At 40.1% G+C, this 26,608-nt stretch overlaps 1 protein-coding gene across 6 annotated transcripts in view; it reads right to left on the bottom strand.

Annotated features, from left to right (window-relative positions):
- The window catches only part of VPS13D (vacuolar protein sorting 13 homolog D), a 282,995-nt gene that overhangs the window by 152,674 nt on the left and 103,713 nt on the right, over positions 1–26,608 (bottom strand). For 3 of the 6 annotated variants that reach the window (XM_050787581.1, XM_050787619.1, XM_050787628.1), the window contains 11 exons: positions 23,916–24,056; positions 21,475–21,597; positions 19,000–19,074; positions 15,432–15,537; positions 14,265–14,417; positions 11,841–11,976; positions 10,739–10,786; positions 8,386–8,536; positions 7,984–8,194; positions 3,125–3,372; positions 60–251 (listed from right to left, as the gene is read on the bottom strand). In XM_050787581.1, coding sequence (XP_050643538.1) covers positions 60–251; positions 3,125–3,372; positions 7,984–8,194; positions 8,386–8,536; positions 10,739–10,786; positions 11,841–11,976; positions 14,265–14,417; positions 15,432–15,537; positions 19,000–19,074; positions 21,475–21,597; positions 23,916–24,056 — 1,584 coding nt within the window. The remainder of the gene's footprint in view (positions 1–59; positions 252–3,124; positions 3,373–7,983; positions 8,195–8,385; positions 8,537–10,738; positions 10,787–11,840; positions 11,977–14,264; positions 14,418–15,431; positions 15,538–18,999; positions 19,075–21,474; positions 21,598–23,915; positions 24,057–26,608) is intronic. The other 3 variants (XM_050787591.1, XM_050787600.1, XM_050787609.1) reach the window with 3 other exon arrangements.

The raw sequence follows: 26,608 nt of genomic DNA, 5'->3' as shown, positions 1-26,608 counted from the left end.
ATAAATCTGAATTCCCATGACCAACGCCAAAGACCTACTCGAGCAGCCCCTGTATGTACCTGTTTTGTTAATCAGCCAATATGGAGCAGAAATGAAGATCTTTAAGGATCCTTCTGCTCGACACACAATCCGGATGGTGAGGTTCAGCTGCCGACGGTTGATGTCATAGAGTCGCATTCTCACCATATAGTTTTGGGTTCCAGGTGGAATGAGCAATTCTTTACAGAGGGGGAAATTCTCCAATGACACCCCTAAAGAAGATACAAACTATTAACTTTCAGAGTTCTCACTGTAGTTTGTCAAAATAGCTCACAGCCAAAGTAAACTGGATTCCTTTTGGAAAAACCAATAACTAAGTATCTAACTGGTAAAAATCTTCATCAGAATGGCTCTTTCCCTCTATCTAGGGGAAGAATCAATATAAGCAAACCAGATGGCCTGGAAGTCACACTAGGGAGCCTAAATTGCATAATCATAAGGGTTTGAATATCAAAAAACTATCAATAATAGTTATGATTCTTAGGAGTTTGCTATACTTCAGGCCCTGTGCTAGGTGCCTGAAACATAATAACCCAAGTGCAGGGTAAGAGGCACAGTTCTGCAGCCAAACTGCCTGGCTTCCAAACTCCAGTCTGTCCTTAGTACCTTCGTGATGTGGAACAAGTTATTTGAACTCTCTGGGACCCATGTGCAAACTGTAGATACTCGTTATGAAAAGTGATAAGCTGTGGAATGCAGGACGCTGAGGAGAAGCAGTGCTGGGTGTGTACGTGGTGATGGGATGAGAAGACATTTCTATTTTGTACAGGGGCTCAATAAATATCTGGAGAAATATATTAGAAAACCTCTTATATGCCAAAGACCTATTTTATTTAGAATGAATAGTATTGCATACTTTTCTAAATTAAGTTCAAGGGTTATACAGTAATTGCAATGTAATCTTGTCACTGTGGGACAGACACATTGCTAAAGTTGAATGAGTTTCAGGTCCCGAGTCAGTAAATGGAGATAACATGAAACAATACAGGAAAAGCACTTACAAAACTATAAAATCATAAATATCTAAGTTATTATTACTTTAACCTGTTGTATGGTAGTCTTAAAAGGAATACATTTTCAGCCGGGCGCGGTGGCTCAAGCCTGTAATCCCAGCACTTTGGGAGGCCGAGATGGGCAGATCACGAGATCAGGAGATCAAGACCATCCTGGCTAACACGGTGAAACCCCGTCTCTACTAAAAAATACAAAAAACTAGCCGGGCGAGGTGGCGGGCGCCTGTAGTCCCAGCTACACAGGAGGCTGAGGCAGGAGAATGGCATAAACCCGGTAGGCAGAGCTTGCAGTGAGCTGAGATCCGGCCACTGCACTCCAGCCCGGGCGACAGAGCGAGACTCCGTCTCAAAAAAAAAAAAAAAAAAGGAATACATTTTCTGCCCAAATTCCAAAAGTACTTCTTTGCTTTGCAAAAAAAATTTTTTTGGCCAGGTGCAGTGGCTCACACCTGTAATCCCAGCACTCTGGGAGGCTGAGGCAGGTGGATCACCTGAGGTTAGGAGTTTGAGACTAGCCTGGCCAACATGGTGAAACTTCGTTTCTACTAAAAATACAAAAATTAGCTGGGCGTGGTGCCAGGCACCTGTAGTCCCAGCTACGTAGAAGGCTGAGAGGCAGGAGAATTGCTTGAACCTGGGAGGCAGAGGTTGCAGTGAGCTAAGATCACTCCATTGCACTCCAGCCTGGGTGACAGAGTAAGACTCCATCTCCAAAAAAAAAAATTAAATTTTTAATCGACACATAACAATTGTACATATTTTGGGGGTACAGTGAGATGTCTCAACACATATATACATTGTGAAATGATCAAATCAGGGTATTTAGCATTTTCATTATTTCAAACATTCATCATTTCTTTGCAGTAAGAATACTAAAAATCCTCTCTTCTAGCTATTATGATATATACCATACAATATTGTTAACTATAATCACCATTCCTCCTTGTTTCAAGTGTTGCAAATATGATAATAATTCTCTGCTTTAACTTCATTCACCCTGTTAAAGCAAACGAAATATGGCCTGAGGACTCTGTACTTCTACATGAGTCTTTGTGGATGAACTGCAACCTAACTTAATAGGTAGACAAGATTGAAGACCTGATTTAGGACTATGCACCTGTAACAATAGCTGAGTCTTGGCCAATCACTTCAACCCACTCATACACTGCTGAGTGTTCCAACTGTGTTCAAATAAGGCAAAAGCCAACCTGCAACCAATCCACCTGTTTCTGTACCTCACCTCTGATTTCTGTACGTCACTTCCTTTTTGGTCTATAAATTTGTTCTGACCACGAGGCATCCCTGGAGTCTCTGAATCTGCTGTGATTCTGGGGGCTGCCCAATTTGCGAATCGTTCATTGCTCAATTAAATTCATTTAAATTTAATTGGGCTGAAGTCTTCCTTTTAACAACCCTTACAACTGAAAATTACTTGATACATTCCAAACCACCATTTCTTCACCAGTAAAATGAGGCAAATAACTATTTCTATAAGGATTACATGAGACTACATGTGTGAAAAAGCCCAGGTATGCCTGGAATAGAGTGAGTGCTCAGCAAACGTTTATCCTTTCAATTAAAAGAGAAGAGGCATAAGATTTTGCTTGGGAAAAGCATAGTTTAAAAAGATGAAATGGCTTCCTACAATCATACATCATGTCAGCAATGTAAGAAAAAAGGCTCTGTTGCGGGCCTCCTCTGTAAACCTTTTGTTTGGTTAAGTTTTTTTTCTTATCATTTTCTATAAGGTTTTTATTTTTTAGAGATGGGGGCTTACTATGTTGCTCAGGCTGGTGGGCAGTAGCGTGACCATAGCTCACTGAAGCCTTGAACTCGTAGACTCAATCTTCCCGCCTCAGCCTCCTGAGAAGCTGGGACTACAGTCATGTACTGCCGCCGCCTCCAGCTAAAGGTTATTTTTTTTTTTAACTGCACTAATTCCTTTGAACTGGCTTATTGAGCTATTTTATGTGCCCCAATTTCTCCAAGATGCTTACTAAATAAATAATCACAAAATACTCCTTGATATTCTCATAGGATTATGACAAATGATCATCTGACTACATTCTTACCCAGTTCAATGTTCTGGGATGTATCAGCTGTGTGGAGAGCTGCCTCCTTCCCAGGTTTCAGCGTCCCATTAATTGGCATTCCTTTAACATAAAAATCAAGTTCGCAGGGTAGCAAGTTGCAGATTACCACAGTTGGCAGGAGATATATGGTATGCCCAGGCTGTCTGAAAATCTGTTTTGCACTGTCAGAAAATATGTTTGAGGGCATATAATCTGGATAATTCTCTTTCTTTATAGCCACACAAAACCTATGAAGATAAAATGTAAAAATCATCAGACTGAATGAAGAACTTAAAGTTTTTCCCCTTAGCTAAGTATGCGAAATAACATTAAGACGGTTCAATGAGTAAAATTATTTGCAGTTTTTAATCCAAATACATTTACTAAGATATAATTATTTATGCACAACAGTATGTATAGATTTTAAATGTTCACTTTGATGAGCTCTGACAATTATACGCACCTCTATAAACACCATCCAAAATAAATTATAGGATATTTCCCTCACCCCAGAAAGTTCCCTCATGTCCTCTTCCAATCAATATTCTCCTCCATCATTCAGGCAACCACTTTCTAACATTTATAATTACGGATTAGTTGTGTCTGTTCTAGAACTGCATGCATATAGGTGGAATCATGTAGTATGTACTACTCTTTATGCCTGGCTTTTTCTTTTTTTTAAGATGGAATCTTACTCTGTCACCCAGGTTGGAGTGCAGTGGTGTGATCTTGGCTCACTGCAAGCTTCGCCTCCTGGGTTCACACCATTCTCCTGCTTCAGCCTCCTGAGTAGCTGGGACTACAGGTGCCCGCCACCACGCCCGGTTAATTTTTTGCATTTTTAGTACAGACGGGGTTTCACGTGTTAGCCAGGATGGTCTCAATCTCCTGACCTCGTGATCCACCTGCCTCGGCCTCCCAAAGTGCTGGGATTACAGGCATGAGCCATCGTACCCGGCCTATGTCTGGCTTTTAAAACTTAAGTCTCAACAAGATTCAGCCATGTTGTTCTATATATCCTATTTGATAATTTTTCATTTCCTAGTAGTATGCTATGGTATGAATAAATCGCTGTTAATTTATTCATTATCCTCTTGATAGCCAATTGGTTTTTTCCAGTTTAGGGTTAAATGAACATTCTTGTACAAGTATTGTTTTGGACTTATATCTTCATTTCTTTTAGGTAAATACTCCAGAGTGGACTTGTTGGGTCCTTAACTTTTTTTTTTTTTTTTTTTGAGACTGAGTTTCACTCTTGTTGCCCAGGCTGGAGTGCAATGGCGCTATCTTGGCTCACTGCAACCTCTGCCTCCTTGGTTCAAACCATTCTCCTGCCTCAGCCTCCTGAGTAGCTGGGACTACAGACGTGCACCACCATGTCTGGCTAATTGGTTGTATTTTTAGTAGAGATGGGGTTTTACCGTGTTGGTCAGGCTGGTCTTGAACTCCTAACTTCAGGTGATCCCCCTGCCTCGGCCTCCCAAAGTGCTGGGATTACAGGTGTGAGCCACCGTGCCCGGTCAGTACTTAATTTTTATAAGAAATTGCCACACATTTCTCCAAAGTAGTTGTACCATTTTACATTCCTACTAGCTAGTTATGAGAGTTCAATGGCTCCACGTCTTTGTCAACATTTGGTGCTGTCATTCTTTTTTATTTCAGCCATTTCAATGAGAGTAAAACATTACCCACTGTGTGCGTTTCCCTAGTGAATAATCACACTGAGCATCTTTTCGTTTGTCTATTGGCTGGATATTTTCTTCTGTAAGTTGTCAATTCAAGTCTTTTGTCTATTCTTTTTATTATCTTTTTATTGTTGATCTGCAGGAAGTTCTTCATATACTCTATGTGAAAATCCTTTGTCAGATACATGTATTTTTCCAATTCTGTGGCTTGTCTACTCCTTTTCTATTATTCTGAGACAGAGTGTTGCCCAAGCTGGAGTGCAGTGGCATGATCTCAGCTCACTGTAATCTCTGCCTCCTGGATTCAAGTGATTCTCCTGCCTCAGCCTCCGGAGTAACTGAGATTACAGGTGTGCAACACCATGTCTGGCTAATTTGTTCTATTTTTACTAGAGACGGGGTTTCACCATATTGGTCAGGCTAGTCTCAAACTCCTGACCTCAAGTGAGCTGCCCACCTTGGCCTCCCATAGTGCTGGGATTGCAAGCGTGAGCCACTGCATCTGACTCTCTTTTAGTCTCTTAATATGATGAGTCACATTTACTGATTTTCAAATATTAAGCTAATCTTAAATTTCTGGGATAAAGCACTTGCTGAATTGCATTTGATAATATTTTGATAAAGGGCTTGGCACAGTGGCTCACGCCTGTAATCCCAGCACTTTGGGAGGCCAAAGTGGGCAGATTGCTTGAGGTCAGGAGTTCAAGACCAGCCTGGCCAACATGGTGAAACCCCATCTCTACTAAAAATACAAAAATTAGCCGGTTGCAGTGGCGGGTGCCTGTAATCCCAGCTACTCGGGAGGCTAAGGCAGGAGAATCACTTGAACCCGGGAGGCAGAGGCTGCCGTGAGCCAAGATCATACCACTGCACTGCAGCCTGGGCAATACAGCAAGACTCTGTCTCAATTGAAAAAAAGAAAAATTTGGCTGGGCGCTGTGGCTCACGCCTGTAATCCCAGCACTTTGGGAGGCCAAGGTGGGTGGATCACCTGAGGTCAGGAGTTTGAGACCAGCCTGGCCAACTGGTGAAACCTCATCTCTACTAAAAATACAAAAATTAGCTGGGTATGGTGGCAGGCACTACTCCCCAGCTACTTGGGAGGCTGAGGCAGGAGAATCAGTTGATCCCAGGAGGCAGAGGTTGCAGTGAGCCAAGATTGCACCCTTGTACTCCAGCCTGGGTGACAAGAGTAAAACTCCATCTCAAAAACAACAACAACAAAAATTTTTTAATGATGGTATTTGCATCTCTTCATGAAAAACACTGGCTCATAGTTTTTACATAGTAGCTATATCAGGTTTTGGTATTAGGGATATGTTGGCCTCATAAAATGAGTTAGGAATTGTTCTTTCCTCTTCTATTTTCTGAAAAATCTTGTGTAAAACTGTTATTATTTCTTCTTTAAATGTCTGGTAGAATTCACTAGTAACATTATATGGGCCTATAGTGTTCTTTGTGGACAAAGCCTTTTCTAACAGTTAAAGTTCTTTTAATTTAGATACTGGGCTATTTGGATTTTCTATTTCTTCTTTATGTCAGTGTTGATAACTTGTGTTTTTCAAGAAAGGTGTCACTTACATGTGGAATGTATTGGCATAAAATTGTTCTTACCTCCTTTTCATCCTTTTTATGTCTATAGGATCTGTAATAGTGCCTCATTTTTTTCATTCCTTATATTGGTAATTTCTATTTTCTGTCTTTTCTCCTTGACCAAGTCTTGCTAGGAGTTTGTCAAATTTATGTCAATTTTGACATTGTTGATTTTCCATTTTCTAATTCACTGATTTCCATCCATATTTTTATTTTATTGTTTCCTTTTCCTATTTCTTTGTTTTGAATTTGCTCTTCTTTAACTAACTTCTGAAGGCAGAAGATTAAATCAGCAATTTTATATACTCTTCATTTTCTTTTCTTTTTTAAATTAATTGAGACTTAACCAAAGGATCTTCCCCATTTTCTAATATGAGGATTTACAAACTATAACTTTCCTCCTCGGAATTGGTTTTGCTGCATTCCCCATATTTTAATATGTCTGCCTTTTATTATCATTCGATTCAAAATATTTTCTAATTTCCTTTGTGATTTCTCTTTTTTGACCCATGGATTATTTACAAACATATTGTTTAATGTCAAATATTTGAGATTAGGTATCTTATTGTTGTTTATTTCTAGTTTACTTCTATTGTGATCATGAAATACATTCTGTATGGCTTTAGTTCTTTAATATTTATTGATCTTTGCTTTATGGCCCAGCAGATGATCTCTCTTGATGAGTGTTCCACATATACTTGAAAAGAATGTATAATCTGGAGTTTCTGGATAAAGTATTCTATAAATACTTTAGAACAAGCTCATTGATAACACTGTTCAAATCTTTTACATATTTATTGATTTTTTTGTTCTATAAATTACTGAAATGGAAGTGTTAAAATCACCAACTCCAGTTATGTATTTGATGTATTTCTTCCTTTAGTCTGTTAACAATTTGCAGATCTGGGTAAAGAGTATACTGAAATTCTTTACACTATTCTTGTATCTCTTCTCTAAGTTTAGACTAAATGAATGCCTGTCTTCACTATAAAAGAAACTAAAGCTAATCCTCGTTAAATAAGTTTAAAGTCTAAATTTGTTAGGGTGTAACAATAGCAATCCAGTATGTTTTCCAACATTGGAATCTAGTAACACACTCCTGTATAATGGGAAAACAGGAGTTTAAATGGTTAGGCAATTTTGTCAAAGTTCTCAAGAAAGTCAGTATTAGGTACATAAACCTTCAAATTATTTTGAAATCTCTCGTTCAAAAAACTCCAAACCCCAGGATTCTGCTTTCCAATTTTAGAAAGAGAACTCGTTATTTTCTGTTTGTTTTCCTTCCCGTCTCTATCTGTCCTCTCTTTATGCTGTTGTACAACACAAACTTCTAGTCTTGTATGTGTAAATAGCGTGTGTGTTGGTTGTCTCTCCCTTGTAATAAAGCCTCCCCAGACCCCACCAAGAGTTAGCACTTGAGTTCTCATGAACTCTAACTAAAAAACTCAAGGAATAAGAACTTTAGAGTTTAAATAAGGATAACTGAATCTCTAAAGGTCTTTAGAGAAAGAATGGTAATAAAGTCATTACAAAAGAAAAAAAAAGGCAAAAGTGACATGCCACTGCAGTGGTGCTACATACCTGAAAAATCGGCTTTTTTCTGTGTCCATAGAGTGGCACTCTCGTTTACTGCTACTAATTTCTGCAGTCTTCACCACATTGGTCCAATGAATAGGAGCCTTACAGAAAAACACACCCAATCCTTTGGGCCGGGCCTGTAGCCGCCAAGAAGTGAGGTGTAAAGGCACAGCAAACGAATCCCCTGGCATGATAGCAGGAAGCACCACTGGCTCTGCCACAGAAATAAGGGTTAGCACTTTTAGGCAATGGTCCTCCACCCCAAAGACTGACCATCTCAGGACAAAAGAAGACAGACACCATCTATACTGACTGCTGGGGAAGATACACTGGGAAAAAAGAGACTTGACAATAGTCAAGGAATATTTATCAGCATTTACTATATTCTAGACAATCAAAACATACTGTCTGGAGCTGATGGGCTATCCAGTCTTAGTTCCATTGGTGTCTCAAGTCTGTTCCTCACAATGAGAGCTGACCGGACAGTGATCACTTTCCGCGCGCTGCCTTCCATAGTCACTGCAAAGACCACCCGCACTGGTGGGAGTGAAGAGAACTGTGAGAGAGAGATAAAGACAAAATAGTACGTATGAAAATAGTATGTTTCTGAAAAAACATACAAAATACAATAATATCGATCAGAATGTCTGCCTTAAAAGCATCTTATTATGACTATAGCTCTTCAGTGAAATCAGTCATAAAACCCTAAAGGCATTCAGCTTTAAAGGGATTAAACATCCTATAAATATATACTACTAAAAAAATTCTAAGAAGTTCTACAAAAACAGATAATCCACACCGATGTGATATCACAAAGTGTGTCACTAAGAAAAATCACTCCTAAGCCTCTAGAAACATTATGAAAAACCTTCACCTATTGTGATAATAACCTATCCAATTTTCCAAACTTCCTGTAATTTGGTAAGAAAGTATCTGCTGGAAATTATCCTCGATTTATAAAGCCCCTGAGTTCCTTATAAGGAAACTGAAAAAGGCTTGTTTTCTACTCTACTGGCAGGGAATTAAATAAAGAGCATCCAGTGCAATTAAAATTAGAAATAATGAGGTAGGACTTTGCAAAACATTAAATGATTTACTTTCTGTGTTATTTTCCTCCTAGATTAATATCCAAACAATGGGTTGGGTACTGCCCAAATACCGAAAAACAGAAGAAAGTCTTCTGAGATTAACATTTGTCTTTGTAAAATCCAGAAAGTGTAAAAGAAAGAATTGTCTGTATCGGTGTGCCTTTCATAGGAACAAAAAATAACGTCTTTTTTTCTAAATGTCATAAAATATATTATTTAGGTCCATATACTATTTGCTGACATGCCTATATAAAAACCAATGTCTGTATTTTAAAGAACTTTAAAAATAATCACTCGTTCATAAAAAGAACACCAAGGTTCAGAAACTCAACATAATGAAGGGAAATTATTTATTTTTGGTCTTGGGTTACAGCCATTACGTTATTTTTCCATATGTTCATTCACACATTCAACACACATTTTGTGCTAATACCATGTGACAGGAAATTTTCTTAAAAGTAGAAAAATCCCATGTTAAGTACACCAAAGAAAACATTTCTGAAAGTACTGCTCTTAGAATGAGTGTCCAGAACATATTAACAATGCTTTTTACTGGAGAAACAAACGGCATGACATTCAAGCTTTTCCTTCTGCCAACTTTCTTATTAAGACAAACAGCAAGTGAAAGTCAACCCAATAAACACTAAAATGAAGAGCCCCAGGTTTTGAACCAAGACTTCTAGGAAGTCCAAATGAAAAGGCAAACTACAATTTTCTAGAGTGTTTTTAGAGGGACACAATCTGAGGCATAAATCATCATCGAAGCTCAAGCTTCCAGTGACCCAACCCTAAAAAGGCCCCAATAGTCAAAGCCAGTAACAATTACTTGAAATCCTAGGCCGGGCACGGTGGCTCACGCCTGTGATCCCAGCACTTTGGGAGGCTGAGGCAGGCAGATCATGAAGTCAAGAGATCGAGACCATCCTGGCTAACATGATGAAACCCCGTCTCTACTAAAAATACAACAAATTAGCCAGGCGTGGTGGCACGCACCTGTAGTCCCAGCTACTCAGGATGCTGAGGCAAGAGAATCGCTTGAACCCGGGAGGTGGAAGTTGCAGTGAGCCGAGATGGCGCCACTGCATTCCAGCCTGGGCAACAGAGCAAGCCTCCGTCTCAAAAAAAGAAAGAAAAAAAAGAAAGAAAGAAAGAAATCCTGATGTTGTTTCAAACCCTGATATTGTTCAGGCCTACCTGAAATTTTATGTTTCAAAACCTACAATCATCAGGGAGGAGAAATTATAAATAAAAGCCTGGAATAAGTCTGTTAATGTCATCTCGTGATGATGTTTCAAAAGCCAAATAGGAAATAAATGCTACTTTTTCTTTCTTATTTACTTTCATGACCTTTGGACCCAAAACTATGAAACACACATGGCCATACCAGAGTTAATTTCCATTTTAACTTAGAATGAAAAGGAGACCTTGGACCAAGCATGTGCCTTTTCTTCTCCTTCCCTGCAACAGTCTCACACATCACGCTAGGTGACAACATTTTCTTGCAAGTTTTTGGAAAAGGAAGGTAATCATTAATAGAAAAGGGTAGAGATAAATTCCAATTGCATATATGTCATAAAGTCTCTCTGATCATTAAGAAATGTGTATCCACATGGTTCAGGTGCAGTGTACATACGCAGTAAACACAATGACAACAGGAAAATCGTACTTACATAAACTTGGGGATGTATAATATTTGTTCTGCTGCTTGGGCTGCCAATCTGAAAAAGATTTCAAAAGTTAGAGTCAGCACAGACTTAAGATAATTATCATCATTAAATTTAATGACAACATAATTTTCTTCAAAGAGTGGTGTTTGTAAATACTTTCAAGTAAAGTATAGTCTACTATGAAGATAAAACATCTCCCTTAAAGATATGGAAACAACAATATTCATTTTATAACCATTCAACGTATGCCAAATTTCTCCCCAACACATCAATGCAGTAGGAAAGGCACTTATGAGGGAACTGGTCCTTTCATTACCAGACATAAGCTTAGGCTGAAAAGTAATCCTGAAAAGGTTTTGTTTTTGTTTTTTTTTTTGGTCTAAGAAACTTGGGGCACAAGAGCAACAGTAAAAATGAACACTTATGCAACAGTGTTCTCTAAGAATATTTTTCATGAAGAAAGCTGTAATATCTCTGCAAATCTGCATTTCCACCTCACCACTGGCTACCCAAAAATAAGTGCAAGTATTCCATGAAGTATGAATGAGGATGGGGCAAGAGCACCATGGCAGCTCTGTCAGCCAGGATGTCAGCCTCCACCTGCATTTACAAGTCAGGGATGCTACCTGCATCATTTCCTGTCCCTCCAACCACTAGGACTACAGGCAGGGATGAAACTGGGGGAAGGGTGCATGAGAGCATGTGTGATCAGAAAGTAAACGACAGTGGATATCTCTCTTTGTGCCACAGAGAAAGATTTGGAGACACAGAGTAAAAGGATCAAGGTGCTGCATTATAAGAAATATTAGGAAAGCCTAACAATATGTGAAATAAAGCCAAGACTCAGGTTCAGCAGACTAGTAAATTGCCCGTCAGGCCAGCTAGCATGAAATAGATCTGCACAGGTGAGGAAATGTGTTACTGCTGATTTTAAATCTTGTTTTTCTACTGAAACTAACCATTGCCTGGCTTATCTACATATTGATTGCCAATGCCTATGACTGACCCAGTCAGTCCTAGAATTAGGGGAAAGAAAGAACAAGAAAGTTTCATTAGAGTAAGCTTATTACAGGCTTAACCCTCTGACTTCCTGACAGTCACACACCGTAGAGGAAGATGAATTTTTATCTGGTGCTGCATATCGAAAAAAGGTCCCGACTTTGTCCACAGACACTGGGCTCACTTGCTCCCAGCCATTGACTCTCACTTGCAGTTGATGAATCCGGAGGTCATGGGTGTGTCTGTCAGGCAGAACAAAGAGATATGAAACACAACCTCCAGAAGGGATGAAAAGTAGAAGCAAAGACACGAATCTGATTTAGTATATAATGATGTAAAAACCCAGTCGGCTAAACCTTTTGCAGATTACCTAATGCAAGGGAAATCAGGAGCACAGTTTAACTGGGTTTTACACTTACAACACAAACTGCAAGATCTGTAAAGCTTGACTGAGTAAGAGTGGCATTTGTCCTCCATTGTACAAACCACGCAAATCCTGTACACAAGCCAAGGTCTTTCCCCCACCAACTGTCACCCCAACCTATATAATGATGTCACTGGGGTGGTAAAAAGGCAGTAGCGATTTAATCATATAACCATAATCTTGGAAATGCATTAAAAAATTATTCTTGGTTCCTTTGTTGAAATCCTTCTTCGCTCAGAACCACATGAGGTTGTTTGGCTCCAGCCCTGCGTGAGTACAGACAGGGCAGGAGAGGCACAGCACTCATTTCAGGGCTCCTGTGCTCGACTGAAACTGGAGCAGAAGGCAGTGGGCAGAACAGGAGGAACAGGAGGAAATTGCACATTTAATTCTATTTTAGAATTTGCCTAATTCAAGCCAGAAGTGAAATGGGGAACTGGATTTGAGGCTGACAGGAAGTGGGGAGGGAGGCATGGAGTGGGGTGCCGTGTGCCAAAAGGGGAAAAAGCCAGAAAAGGCATTTATTTTGAAGAATTCAAGCAGAATAGTGGCACTTGAAATGGATTACGAAACGTGGAAACAAAAACGGAAATGACAAAGAGGTCAAACCCTTTCTGATATGACAGAGGCTGGGCTTATCCAGAAATGTTCCCAACAGTTCTGTAGTTAGCTTCTCCAAGAACTGTGGGGACCAATAGGAAAATGCTCACTGCTCATAGCTGGAAACTGAAGTGGCTTCCAAGTACACATGTGCCCAGCATAGTGACTTTTTTTTCCCCCTATAAAATCCCTGGAGCCCACACGTTCAGAACTCTTGCTTCTTGGGAACAATGTGTACGGGTACCAAAGCCATGCAAAAGGAAACCTGCTTGACTCGTGAGCAAGTTTACATTCAGTCACTGAAAGCACCACAAAAAGCACATGATTACAGAAAGCTAAAGCCAATCCCTTCAATTTCAGCTCAGCTTGAAAACAAATATGAGGCTCAAATACTAAATCTTAACCTATTCAAATGCTGTCTTAACCTATTCATATCCACTGGATAGCCTGTGCACAGAAAAATATTTGTAAATAAATATTTACACTTTATTGGACAGTTTATGATCTCTCAGTAATCAGATAGAACCTTTTTTCCACACTCATTCCAGTTTTTAGTATGGGTACTTCAGGAATGCATCAGCTAGCACTCTCCCCAGATCAGTTCTTTTTAGAATCAGAATTTGTCTTATCATTAGCTTTGAGTCCTGAAACTATCTGCTTGCTAAAAGCACTATGTGGCATACATGTACATTAAAATGGAAATCAACATGCTCTGAGAACCTTTTAAGAATACCATATCACCAATCCATCATGAAAATCAGGCCAAGATGCAATGAACTTGAGGGTTATGATATGTCTATGTTTCCACCAAATTATGTGAAACACACAGGTTATCACCTCATATGTCAAATATAATGGATAGTTAATGAAAAGACATATATTTCCAAGACGGCAGCAAAGTCTTTATTTTTTAAAAGGAGGCTGGGTACAGTGGCTCACGCCTATAATCCCAGCACTTTGGGAGGCCGAGGTGAGAGAACTGCTTGAGCCCACGAGTTTGAGATCAGTCTGGGCAACACAGTGAGACCTCATTTCTATAAAAATAAAATAAAATAATAAAAGGAAACACTGATTTAAGAAATATCTTTTAAAAAGAAGACATTAAAATCATTAATAAGGGGCCAGGTGTGGTGGCTCACACCTGTAATCCCAGCACTTTGGGAGGCTGAGGTGCATCACTTGAGGTCAGGATTTCAAGACCAGCCTGGCCAACATGATGAAACCCCATCTCTACTAAAAATACAAACTTAGCCGGGTGTGGTGGAGCATCCCTGTAATTCCAGCTACTCAGGAGGCTCAGGTGGCAGAGTTGCTTGAACCCGGGAGGCAGAGGCCACAGCGAGCCGAGATCGTGCCACTGCACTCCAGCCTGGGCAACAGAGCAAGAAGACTCTGTCTCAAAAATAAATAAAATAAAATAATAAGGAAAGTGAAAAGGCAAAACACTAAGGACCCTCAGTTACATCCACTTTTTATTTTTTAAGGAAAAGAATAAACCATACTTACCTGTGTCTTAACTTTCCTCTTGCTTCAAATTCAAACGGTATCTCTTCGCCTGTGAGGACTTCTCGCCATTCACTAACATTGTGAGTATCATCGAGAAATGTTCCATTCCCTTCTGGAACCACCCCTGGACTCCCACTGTGAGACAGTGCGGCCCTGAAACCAAATCAGACAACATCAGCCTGTCCCTCTTTCTTCCCAGCTCCCTCTCACAGGAGCCCCGTGCAGAAGAGCAGAACCTTCTCACAACTCAATTCCCAGCAATAAAAGGCTGCATGACCCAGCTACAAAGAATGACCCTGAGGGTCGCTAACTATAGCTATCTTCGTGCTGAATCACAACTTATTTGAAATTTTAGAAATAGCTGAAAGCTGTCACTCTGTAGTCACTTACCTCAAGCAGTAGAATCCGGTACATGTGAATTAAGGCATGACTTTTCCAAGTGGCATTTAAGTGACTAGTTAGAATTAAACAGACCCACACTGTTAAAACAAAAAAGCTTCTCTTCTAGAGCAGTCTCATACTTGGGGGAGGTCGGAGAAATGTGATTTCAAATCAAATGGATTCTGTTACTCATGCCATGCACTTCATGACCTAGGCTGAAACGATCACCATGTACTTGGAAGGCTGAGCCAAGATCTAAACAGGCAGAAAGTTGTTAGAAAAGGTTCTCGCCTGGCTTAGGTAAAGTCTCCTTTGTTCTCCAAACTCCACCCAATTCCATCTGGGGTGAAATGCGTTTTAGGTATGAAAGAATTCTTTCGGGATAGAGGGAGAACGGGAATTTTTTCAAAGCAGTCTTGGAATAAAATGGCAAAACATTTGGTATAATAACCATACATCGCTTCTTTAAAACGGGAAAGAAGATAGAGATCGAGGAGAAAAGATGGAATGGCTTTTTCATCTTCCTACTCACATCCTTAATGTGCTTGGCTTTTAAACATAAGTTATACCAAAATCAAGATCATAATTAGACTCAGGACCTGCTTCTCTGACTATAGATGCTCTACAAAACCAGAACCTCCATCATAAATCTCAGCAAGACGGCAAGTTATTCATTCAAATATCATCCCAAGAGTCTCAAGAGGGGGCCCACCTTGCTCTACTGGGCTGGCACAAGAAGGCTTTGGTGGCAGAGATGACTCGGGGTAATACAAACTGACTGCTTACCTGGTGGGTGTGGTGGTCAGGGTGGCAAACCACAAAGTGCATCCCGTGTGGTTCCTCAGAGCAAAGGGGACAAATGGCTGCCGGCGCTTGGGGGTTTTCACCTCTGCTGCGACAAACAGAAGAAGGCTATTAGCAGACGCCTCTGTCTGCATGGCAGAGACCCTCCCCCTACCTGGAGACAGTGCCCAAATTTGTCTCTTGTGCAAAGGCGCTGAAGGTGGAAGCAAGAAAGAAGGAACAGGACGAACGGAAGCTCCATGTATTTGCTGGCTGCTATGGGAGGATTTGTTCCCTGCCTGACTATTCCCAGCCCCCAATTCTTCTACAACTTTTACAGGCCTTATCTCTCAGAAGAAGGCATCAGGACTTAACTCGGTGGGAATCACAAAAGAAAGAAAAATGGACCTCCCCATTACTCCCAAGAACTATATTCTAAGTGGGTAACCTAAAATGTAGCAAGATATATCATACGTACTTATTTAAACTTTGTCCAAAAAGCCTTTACCTTAAGGAAGCCTGTCTTTATATAAGTTACCCTACAGTCATAGTATGCATTTTGCAACAAAATAAAATAAAAACATTCTTTCCTATTCTTTTATACTAATAGTTGTTTTTGTCTCCCTGGAAAGTCAGAAGTATCCCATCCCAAAGCTTTTCAAACAAAATTGTTAGCCCACTTTTTAAACATAGATACCACTACCACCATCTATTATAAGGTGGGTACCATGGAAGCCATAAAAGGAACATAAAATATGGCTTCATTGCACAAAAAGCTTCTAATCAGGGAAAGTGTAAAGAAATAGCAATCAACACAAAACTGTAAGTAACCAAATTCTAGAGAGCGGTGACCTGACTACAAAGGTTGTAAGAAACCCAAAGCAGGTTTTCTGGTGCCCCAGCTGCTTTGGCAGACAGATCCCTCTGCAGGTACCACTGCCCATGGTATGTGGTTCCACATGGAACACAGAGTACCGAAAGGAAGGGAAGCAGCTCCTCTAACCAAGGGCCTGTCTCCTCCACTGGCCACACAAATACGAGAGGCAGCAGCAGCAAACCGGTGTGAGAAAGCTGCCTGGTTGACGTGTTCACAACACTCGTACACAACCAACAAAAAAAGGGGAGGTGTGGCTCAATCTTCTTATGCGTCTAGCATTAAAGTACGACGACGGCATGAGAAAGACCGTAACCCACATGCTCTGCAGTTGGGAGAAAATGACATCTAGAGGAAGCTGAAAATGCTAACTGCAGAGAACACTGTAGCAAAACTGAATTCATCCTATAGGACATCTTCTGCCAACAAAATCGAGAAGACAAACTGCAACATGTCCTGCCTTCTGCATCCTCCAGACTGAGGCTGGGACTGTACCCTAACAGTCGATAATCATCACTGCCTTTTAAAAAGCAATCACTTCCATTTTTCCCTTATCTCTTTTAAAGTTTTGAGAGGTTAGTACTGTAAACAATGCAAACCAAGCAATTTTGGGTCAAGGCAAGTTCTATTTTGATAACCACGATGGTTCAGGGGAGTCTAAGATAGAGTAATCTGCTAAATAAATGAGCAGTCTCCAGTGTGTTCCCACAATTTTGTGGTCAGTCATTTAGAGATACCCCAAATACTTCTAAAGATAATCTCCACTAGGAATATGCCCATTTCTCACCCCAATGGCCTTACTTAGCTCCCAAAGTTTGCTTTAAAAAAAAATTAGTGCTCATCAAGTAGAAAATTAAGGAGTAGCTGTAAGGCTGCTGACAAGAGCAGAGGGGGAGTAAAAAATTTAAGAGCTGTCTGCAGGGTAAACGGTATTTATTGTGGCACTTTGAAAGGCACCTCCCTCTTCTATGAGTGCAATGAGAGAGCTGCTTTTATTACAGTAGATAAAGGGCCCCGGAGAAAAAGAAGCCAGATGTGCTTTCATATCCCACTGTGAGCCAGACTGTAAGTTTCCATTTGCAAATTAGATTTAAAAAGAACAGGTGGCAGATGGCTTTGATCAGTTTGTTATACAGAATAAAGTGCTGCGAATCCATACAAATATATTCACAAGTATACTGCTTTGGAGTTAAATAGCATGGGTAGGCACAATGCTTAGGTCTCCAAGCTTCTTGCATTGATTAGACATAACGGCACAGGCTTCAATAACCCATTTCTCTGAGGATAAAAATACACTGCATGCACACAAATCCAAACCCAACATCAGGCAACAAATCTGACATCTCCTGCACCAGGATCCAAATAAACTATGTACTTGCCTTTGGCACAGCACCAGAGACAAAAGTTCCCAAGTCCATCAAAGAGAACATTATTCCCTAGTGGCCTCAGAAAATCTGCCTCTAGTGACCAAACCCAATTTCTTCATGGGCTGAGAGAGAATCTAAAGCTACCCGAATCCAAGTTCAGCTTCAAACAGCTCCAGCTAAGGAAATTTCTACCCCTTTGGACTTATTTCACACAGTAATTCTGCCATTATAAACAGTGTAGATTGTCATGCTGTGTAAGCAGCTCAGTCCATCAGAAAGGACCTGGTTTGTAAATCCTAAGAAGCAGATTAAAGTACTAGGTTTGCTACTAGCTGGTCAAGTGAATAAAGGCAAATCACCTAATGTCTCTGAACCTCACTGTCCTTATCAGCTAAACAGGAATAATGCTTGGCCAAGCCTGAAAGATTAAGTAACATACAGAAAGCTTAGAAGCAGAAATACATGAATAAATTAAGATTCAGCTCTGGACTTTCTTCGTGAGCCCTCCCTCAAACATCCATCCTGGTAAAATTGTCCAGAAAAAAAAAAAACCCAGGGCAATGTACCCTGAGTATTAACATCCCTGTTCTATATTCCTGTGGCCTCTTTTTATTTAAAAAAATCGTGATGAACGATCTGGAATTTGCCATGTGCACACATAAATCATTCAGATTAAGTTGCACTCCCTAAAACAAAAAAATGAACATCTTGGGACCCCAATTCCTCAATGATTATGGTGTTTTCTACCATATTCACTTACCAGTGAATTTCTCAAGAAACTTTCAAGGGTCAGAGATAGAAATAAAATTTTCTTTTTTACCTTCTAAACACAAAAATTGGCATCCAAAGAAATTAAGGTTTGTGTCTGAGCAATTATTTACTGAGAATTTTTTTTTTTTGCGCTATCCCTATTATCATAGTGCCTGTTTCAGAGCCCCATGCATTCCCATGGGAATCTTCAGCGGGTATTTTATAAACTTAAGACTTGTGGCACCACTGCTTGATGGAGCATGGTGTTCCTCCATCCACTTGCTCTTCAATATGAGAAATCACCTCTAATTGACATTGTATTAACATATTTCTGCATCATACACTGTGGAGTTTATTCCATTTCCACCAAAGTTAAGGGAGATGGAAGGGAAACGATGTAAGAATCAGCTAATACAAAGCACCACTGTGTTCATTAGTTGGAAATGTTCTTTCCTATTACTGAAGTACTCATGACACGGAATACCCCCATTCAGCTCCCACTCATTTAAAAAAAAATTCATGTACTAGGCAGTTCTTAAAACAAGAAAATAAAGCAAGCCCTCGCTTGGCTATACTGTACCTCTAGCATAGATCTGGTGCTCTAGGTTAGTCAGACTGGCTGTGCTCCTAGTTCTAAGGTAGACAAGGGGGAGGCCTGGTAGACAGGAGAGACAAAGTTAGAGGCTGAGAATAAGTACAGTGAAATAAGAAGACTCACTTCCAAACGATAAGCACAAATAGAGAACATTACAAAAACAGCAAGCATCATGCAAGTACAGGGTCATTCCCATCAGTGATTACTAAGAGTTATGGACGTACTTGACAAAGCGAACACATTTTTATACTAGTTTTTATTGTGGAGGCTGGATCAAAGTAGCATGCTCCTTTTTTTTTTTTCTTTTTCCTGAATTAGAAGAATATGTATTGAACCTTCTCTTGAACAGAATGACAAGCCTTTTGAAGATTTTTAATTTAAAGGTGTTATGTTCTTAAATGGCATTAAGAAGTTACAAAAATCAATCAGTACAGATTTTAGTGGAGGTTGCTCCATTCCAACTGGTAAAACACAGAAGTAAAATGCCAGTCTCACGGGATCTCAAAAATTCAGGGGAAGAGACAGTATGTGTTCCAAATTTAAACAATCTCTACCAAGGAGTTGTCTCATAGTGTTTATTTAAATTCTAAAATCAAGCATGGAAGTTTTCAGAATATTTGATATTTTCATAAAATGTCCTTGGAATACAAAACTAATAAATTTAATGAAGTGCCACATCACCCAGGTTTCCCAGCAAAATCTCAGCCCTGACTGAACAAAGCCAACAATTTTGTCAAAAGGAGGCTGGTATTTTCTTTCCCCTGATAAAGAAACAGTGAGAAAGCAGCAGGTCCCTTAGGCTAAATTTCATGTTAAGGGCTATGCCCAAGGGTTCATTTTAAGGCTGGTCTGAATAAAAAGCTTAACTTTTGAGGAAATATGACTTACTGTTCTTGAATAAGACCTGAACGTTCGTGATTAGTTCAACAAGGCTGAAACCTACTTGCTTTCAAAATAAATTCCCAACGATCATTTTAGTAGGCCTGCTAAAAGAATACAATCCTGGAAGGTGCTGTACTACCATCCAGGAATTTCCAATAAGAAAAGAGGTTTGGAACTTTACGCATATTCAAGTTATGTCTTATTAAAAAGATATATTACACTTTTATAAGCCTAAGTAATCATAAAAATCTTTAAATAAATAAAAATCAAGCTTTAACTCAGCACCAGCATTTAATATAGATGAGGAAGCTTTTTAACTAAAGAGAGAGAGGGACAAAACTTTTAAAAAGGAAGGAAGAGAGGGAGGCAGGGAGGGAGGAAGGAAAGAAGAAAGAGAGGGACAAGAAAATCTTTCATCAGAATCTTGCAGACTAGGCCTTGCTAGAGTTTTAGACTCTGAAATGAAGATGCCCCTGCATGAATAATGTTTTAGAAACATACTCTCTTGGACATATTACAAAAATTATTTAGAGTCTTCTGGGTAGACTATGTTACATTTTCTTGACACACAAATTGGGAAGGTTGGAGGAGGAGCCAAAATCCAAGCTGACAATATCTGAAAAGCCCTGGCTCCTAAGTAATGACCTTGAGACTCAGAAGCAACAGCCTGGGAAAACAGAGAACAAGCACAGCTGACATTTCTTTGTGTCTCTTTCTAGAAGTACAAGGCAGATAGAAAGTCCACTTATACACCCTGAGGAGAGATGAACCAGTACAATTACTTCATACACTAAGAACACCCATCTTCCCATGACACGTTTGCAGACCAGATGGAATATTTAAGTATTCATGAGCTATGTGAAGTCCAGCCAAGACTCCCCAAAGAAACCACATTCTAAGAGTTGGAGCTGAGTTGAATTTGGATGACAATGGCTTGTGGAACAACTAAGACCATGCAGTTGTCCATCACCATCTCCCCAGCTCCGAGGAAAACAGAGCTGGCGAGCCATTAAATAAGGAAAGAAAGTATCACCAACAGAGAGCAAGCTGACTCCTCTTTCTTCAAGAGGCAGGGCATTCAATTCTTTTATAAACAGCACAGGGCTCCCTTTTTAACAACTTTTTCCACATGGGCTCCTGCTCAGCCTCTTTTCAAGAATATGTCCAAACCCTCTCTCTCTAGATTTAGAAGACCATTTTAGATGCTTTTAAAAATCTGGTCCAAAAAATCCAATCAATTAGAAAATCAATGTTGTGCGGAGTAAAACACAAACCACAGCTGATCCTGATGCACTCTCAGGTGCACCAGTTCATGTGCATTATTACCAGGACTGAGGAATTACGTGTTGCAGATCTTTTCTCCCCCGCAAAGGTGGAATTACAGCCCACATTTATAAGTTCAGTAGTTCATGCCAGAAAACTGTCTCTCGCAAAGACTAAAACAGAACTATAGAAGACAGTCAGAATTTCCTGTAGGTTTTTCCACGCAGAATGATGGTTCCATGTGAATTTCTCAGTGAAGCATTGCTTTGTAGGTCAAAAATGATTTAGTTAAACATGTGTAGTGAAAACTCTTACTTTGTCCAAAACATGGAGGATCCACTGAAGAGCCCATCCAGTCTTCTGATTTAGTTGACTCTATTTCCTTGTCATCTTTACAGTAATCTGCCATCCACGATTCCTTGGTACTTACATACTGGTCTAGAAAGAATCCCCCAGAGATTTTAAGAGAAGTAAAAAAGATAGAAGGTTCAAGTCAAATAATTTCAATTCCACAAAACAAGCTTTTATTGAGTGTCTCATTACATGCCTGGCCTGCGCTAGATTCTGAGGAAGTCTGTGCCCTGGAGAGCCTCACGCTCCACTGAAAGAGGTTACCATGAACAGGCAACCATCGCCACAAAACTCTCTTCAAACCAATCTATACATTCAATACAATCCCCATCAAAATACCTATAGGGCATTTTGTGGAATTTTAAAAGCTGAATCTAAAATTTATATGGAGGCCGGGCGCGGTGGCTCATGCCTGTAATCTCAGCACTTTGGGAGGCTGAGGCGGGCGGATCACTTGAGTCCAGGAGTTTGAGACCAGCCTGGCCCACATAGCAAAACCCCATCTCTACTAAAAATACAAAAATTATGTGGGCGTGGTGGCATGAGCCTGTAATCCCGGCTACTCAGTAGGCTGAGGCGGGACAATCGCTTGAACCTGGGAGGTGGAGGTTGCAGTGAGCCGAGATCATGCCACTGCACTCCAGAGGCTAAAATTCAGCAGACAATTCTCTACAGATAGTTTTACTTCTGTGAGAGAATTACAATGCAGATAGCAGGTTAACAAAAATAATTACAGTGCAACACACCTGGATGAAGATCTTTTATACTAATTAAGATGTTATACTTTTTGGAAGAAGAATTATTGGTTTCTGGTTTTCAATTACAACACTTGGCTACAGAAGTAATATTTATTTAAACACTAAGAGGTCACAGCAACGTTTCTGGGTTTCAGAACAGTATTTGGAATAAGGAATTGAAGGTGAAAAAACAAAACAAATTTTACCACTGACAAGAATGCCTTTTGGAAGATTTTTTGTTTGGCTGGTGTTTTTAGAGACAGGGTCTTGCTCCATCTCCAAGGCTGGAGTACACTGGCACGATCATAGCTCACTGTAACCTTGAACTCCTGTGCTCAAGTGATCCTTCCACCTCAGCCTCCTGAGTAGCTGGGACTACAGATGCTCGCCACTATGTCCAGCTAATCGTTTATTTTTGTAGAGACAAGGTCTCACAATGTTGCCCAGGCTGGTCTGGAACTTCTGGCCTCAAGTGAGCCTCCCATCTTGGCTTCCCAAAGACCTGGGATTACAAGCATGAGCCAATGTGCACAGCCAGAAGATATTCTTAAAGAGACATATACTGTGCTCATCAGAAATACCAGTAAGAACCCTTTAGGTAAGTTCTTGTTTACTGCAGCTTTTCAAAAGACGACCACAAACTTTCTCTAACCTTCTAGAGTAAGAGATGTTGTGAGAAACAATGTAGGAGTCAAAACATTACAGTTTAGAGAGATCACAGGGTCAATTTACTATTTTCTAGGTGATATTAATAACCAGGCAAATTAGTAGATGAAATCTGATCATATAAAACAGTGGTTTTAAATTTGGGGGGGTCAACAAACTTATGGTCTCATTTCACAATACATTCTTTCCATCCTACTCTGACATGCATAAGGAAGTGGATATTCTAAAAGCCTCAATCCAACATACACACCAAAGAAAGTTCACAATTTGCAATAGTGTATGTTATTGCTCAAGGATGAAGCATAGTAATTCCAAAATCAGATCATGGAGATCAATAAATCAAACAATGAATGTGAGTTTTCACAGTGAAGGTATACACTACTCGACTGTATGATATTTGCTTTCCTTTTAGATGGCAGAAATACAAGAATAGAGCAGTTCTTATTCACAACATTGAATCCATACACTGAAATGTACATATCATATCAAAGTACATATACATATCAGTACATATCATATCAAAGATACTTTTAGATAACACACCATTAACCTGGCAACCCTTAAGCAAGTCATTTTCAGAGTTAGTTCAAAATGATAATGGGAAACAACAAAGGCAATTTATTCTACTTAAAGATGTGGTCAAAATCACACCTTTTAAGAATTATTCCATGAACAGCTTAAGCAAAGTTAATCTAAACTCACTTCCAGGACATTTAATAAACTCTAGTGACCAAGCATTATGAGGAGAAAGTCCATCATGGCCATTTATGTTTCCCAAGTAACCTAAGTTCTTGCTTAACCACTGAGAGCATCCTTATGGGATGCCAACGCTGGAGAAACCGGTTGAGAAACAAGAGGCTATTAGGGTTGATCAGGAAAGCAGTCAGGATGAAGAAGTGATGCCTGGTACAGGCCCAAGTATGTGCTAAACTAGGATTAACAGTCTTCCAGACTCAGAGCTTAGATACAGAAAGGTATCATGAAAGACAACTTTCTACTCACCAATTAGCACAGAAGTGATATTGATATCCAAACGAGGTTTGGCCTTGGCTTCTAGCTTCAGTCGAGGAGGATGAAGACGACTAGCTGCCTGCTGTTGCCAGGATACAGAGCAAGGCCAAGGCTCAATAAATGGCTCCCAGCCTAAAAGAACACAGGAAGTAAGACATCTGTTCAGCAGATATCAAGAGTTTACAGGGGAACACTGCTCGCAAATGTTCAGCAAGGACAAACTGGAGCTTAATAGCTTTCTACTTCCAATTCAATTCCACAACAAAAGCACCAACCACCTTCAGCTACAGGTCACCCTACAGATGTCTGCATTGTTCAGAGGACACAAGTGGAAGGGCATATATGTACTCCCACAATGGTCTTCCAGAGGTGGCAGGAAGGAGGGCAGGCAGCCTATGTGCCCTCTTCCACTAAAGAACAGGCAGGATGTGTTGAGACACTCAAGACGGAAAAAGGAGTCTCAGACCAAGATTGGAAAAATAATAAAGTGTCTTAAATAGCTACTAAATTTGATTCTCCTGGTTACAGGACCAATACATTGGTTGAATAAACAGGTACGTACAAAGGCTCATTAACTTTTTCTTTTTCTTAAAATATGCATAAAGACTATATAAACAACATATAAAATAATACCACAAACACTCATCTACTCACTCTCCAACTTAGGAAATAGAAAATTAAAGTCCCCAAGGGCCATTCCCTACCATCTCATTCCCCTCCTTCCTACCAACCCTCTCCCACCCAACTCCAGGTGACCATTCACTTGAATTTTTAGTTAATCATTTTCTTGCTCTTCTTTACAATTTTACCAAGCATATATACCTTTCTTAAGAATCTATTAGACTGTCCTGTTTGTGATCTTTACATAAACTGAATCCCCATGTACATTCTTTTTCAAGTTTCTATTCTGGCTCACCAATACATCTTTGAGCATACTGTTGAGCATACTGCTACATCACGTTGATGCAGGTCACCGTGGTACACTGTTTTCACTACTGAATATTAACATGCATTATAATGAATATACAATTTATTTATCCATTCTACTTCTGAAAGACATTCACTTGATTGCAGTTTTATTGCTATTGGAATACTACTACAAGCAGCCTTATATACATCTGTAGTTCACACAGGCAAGACAGTCTCCACGGTACAGAGCTAGAAGCAACACATTGCTGGGTTGTTGAGTATGCTTACACTCAAATTTACCAGGGCATGCCAAACTGTTTTACAAAGTAGTAGTATTAATGTATAGTTCTAATAGCAGGGACTATGGCTTATATCTTCCAATAATTAGTAGTCTCCCACTTAATTTTTGCTAATTTCTTGGGTGTGAAAAATGGTACATCACTGTGACTTAAAAGACTCAACTTTTCAAAGCCAGTTAACTTTTAGCAGATCTTTAAATAGACTCACACAATCAGCCATTGAACAAATCCAAACCAGTATGTAACACACAGTAGGTATATTAGTCTCCTTACACCATTTGACATTTAATGACCTGAATGTATTCACACAACTTTAAAAGTAAGCAATATTTGTCCGAGGAAAACAAATCATTCTCAGAAAAATAGCTCCCACATGCAAGAGTTTCTCTCAGAAAGACTTGGGCCATTATTCTAAAGTGAAACATTTTGAACAATGAAGAAACAAGGGTGTTAGCATTAAGTGAATCTGTTACAAAGGGAAAATGTTAACTAACATAAAATTAAATGTGATAAATACTCGAGAACACTCAGCAGCAGCACAACAAATCAAGGCTTTATTTCTTTTTTTTTTTTTTTTTTTTTTTTTTTGGCGCAGTCTCACTCTGTGGCCCAGGCTGGAGTGCAGTGGCCGGATCTCAGCTCACTGCAAGCTCCGCCTCCCGGGTTCAGGCCATTCTCCTGCCTCAGCCTCCTGAGTAGCTGGGACTACAGGCGCCCGCTACCTCGCCCGGCTAGATTTTTGTATTTTTTAGTAGAGACGGGGTTTCACTGTGTTAGCCAGGATGGTCTTGATCTCCTGACCTCGTGATCCGCCCGTCTCGGCCTCCCAAAGTGCTGGGATTACAGGCTTGAGCCACCGCGCCCGGCCTAAGGCTTTATTTCTTATTGAAATCAAAGGGAGCAGGCAGTCGGAGGTTTATACCTTGGACTGCCCAGCTCTACTCTGCTTACTCTGTCCATGCCTACTACCAATTCCGATGAGAGCTTCTTTCAGCTCTCTTAAGGCAAAAAAGTTTACTGCTCAAACCACTTGGCCCTAATATATTATGGCTTCTGAATTTCAACCTGTATAGGCTCTTACCTTGGTCTTTCAAATGGAAGGAAAGAAACCTGAAAATGCTTGCGGTATTATTGTGGTTTATGTCTCCCAAAAAACAGCCTGCTCTGATCAACAGTGGTTTGTTTGTTTTTGTTTTTTTTTAAAGAGTAGGTAGGGCAGAATATACAGTGTCATCGACTCAGTAGATTCAAATAAAACAAACGAACCCAGTGGGGAGTGAGGGGACTTGAGGTTTAAAACGCTTGGCTGGGCGCAGAGGCTCACGCCTGTAATCCCAGCACTTTGGGAGGCTGAGGCAGGTGGAACACCTGAGGTCAGGAGTTCGAGACTAGCCTGGCCAACCTGGTGAAACCCTGTCTCTACTAAAAATACAAAAAATTAGCTGGGCATGGTGGCAGGCGCCTGTAATCCCAGCT

Source organism: Macaca thibetana, chromosome 1 (assembly GCF_024542745.1).
Source record: "Macaca thibetana thibetana isolate TM-01 chromosome 1, ASM2454274v1, whole genome shotgun sequence".
NCBI lineage: Eukaryota > Metazoa > Chordata > Mammalia > Primates > Cercopithecidae > Macaca > Macaca thibetana.
This window is presented reverse-complemented; position numbering and strand designations above follow the sequence as displayed.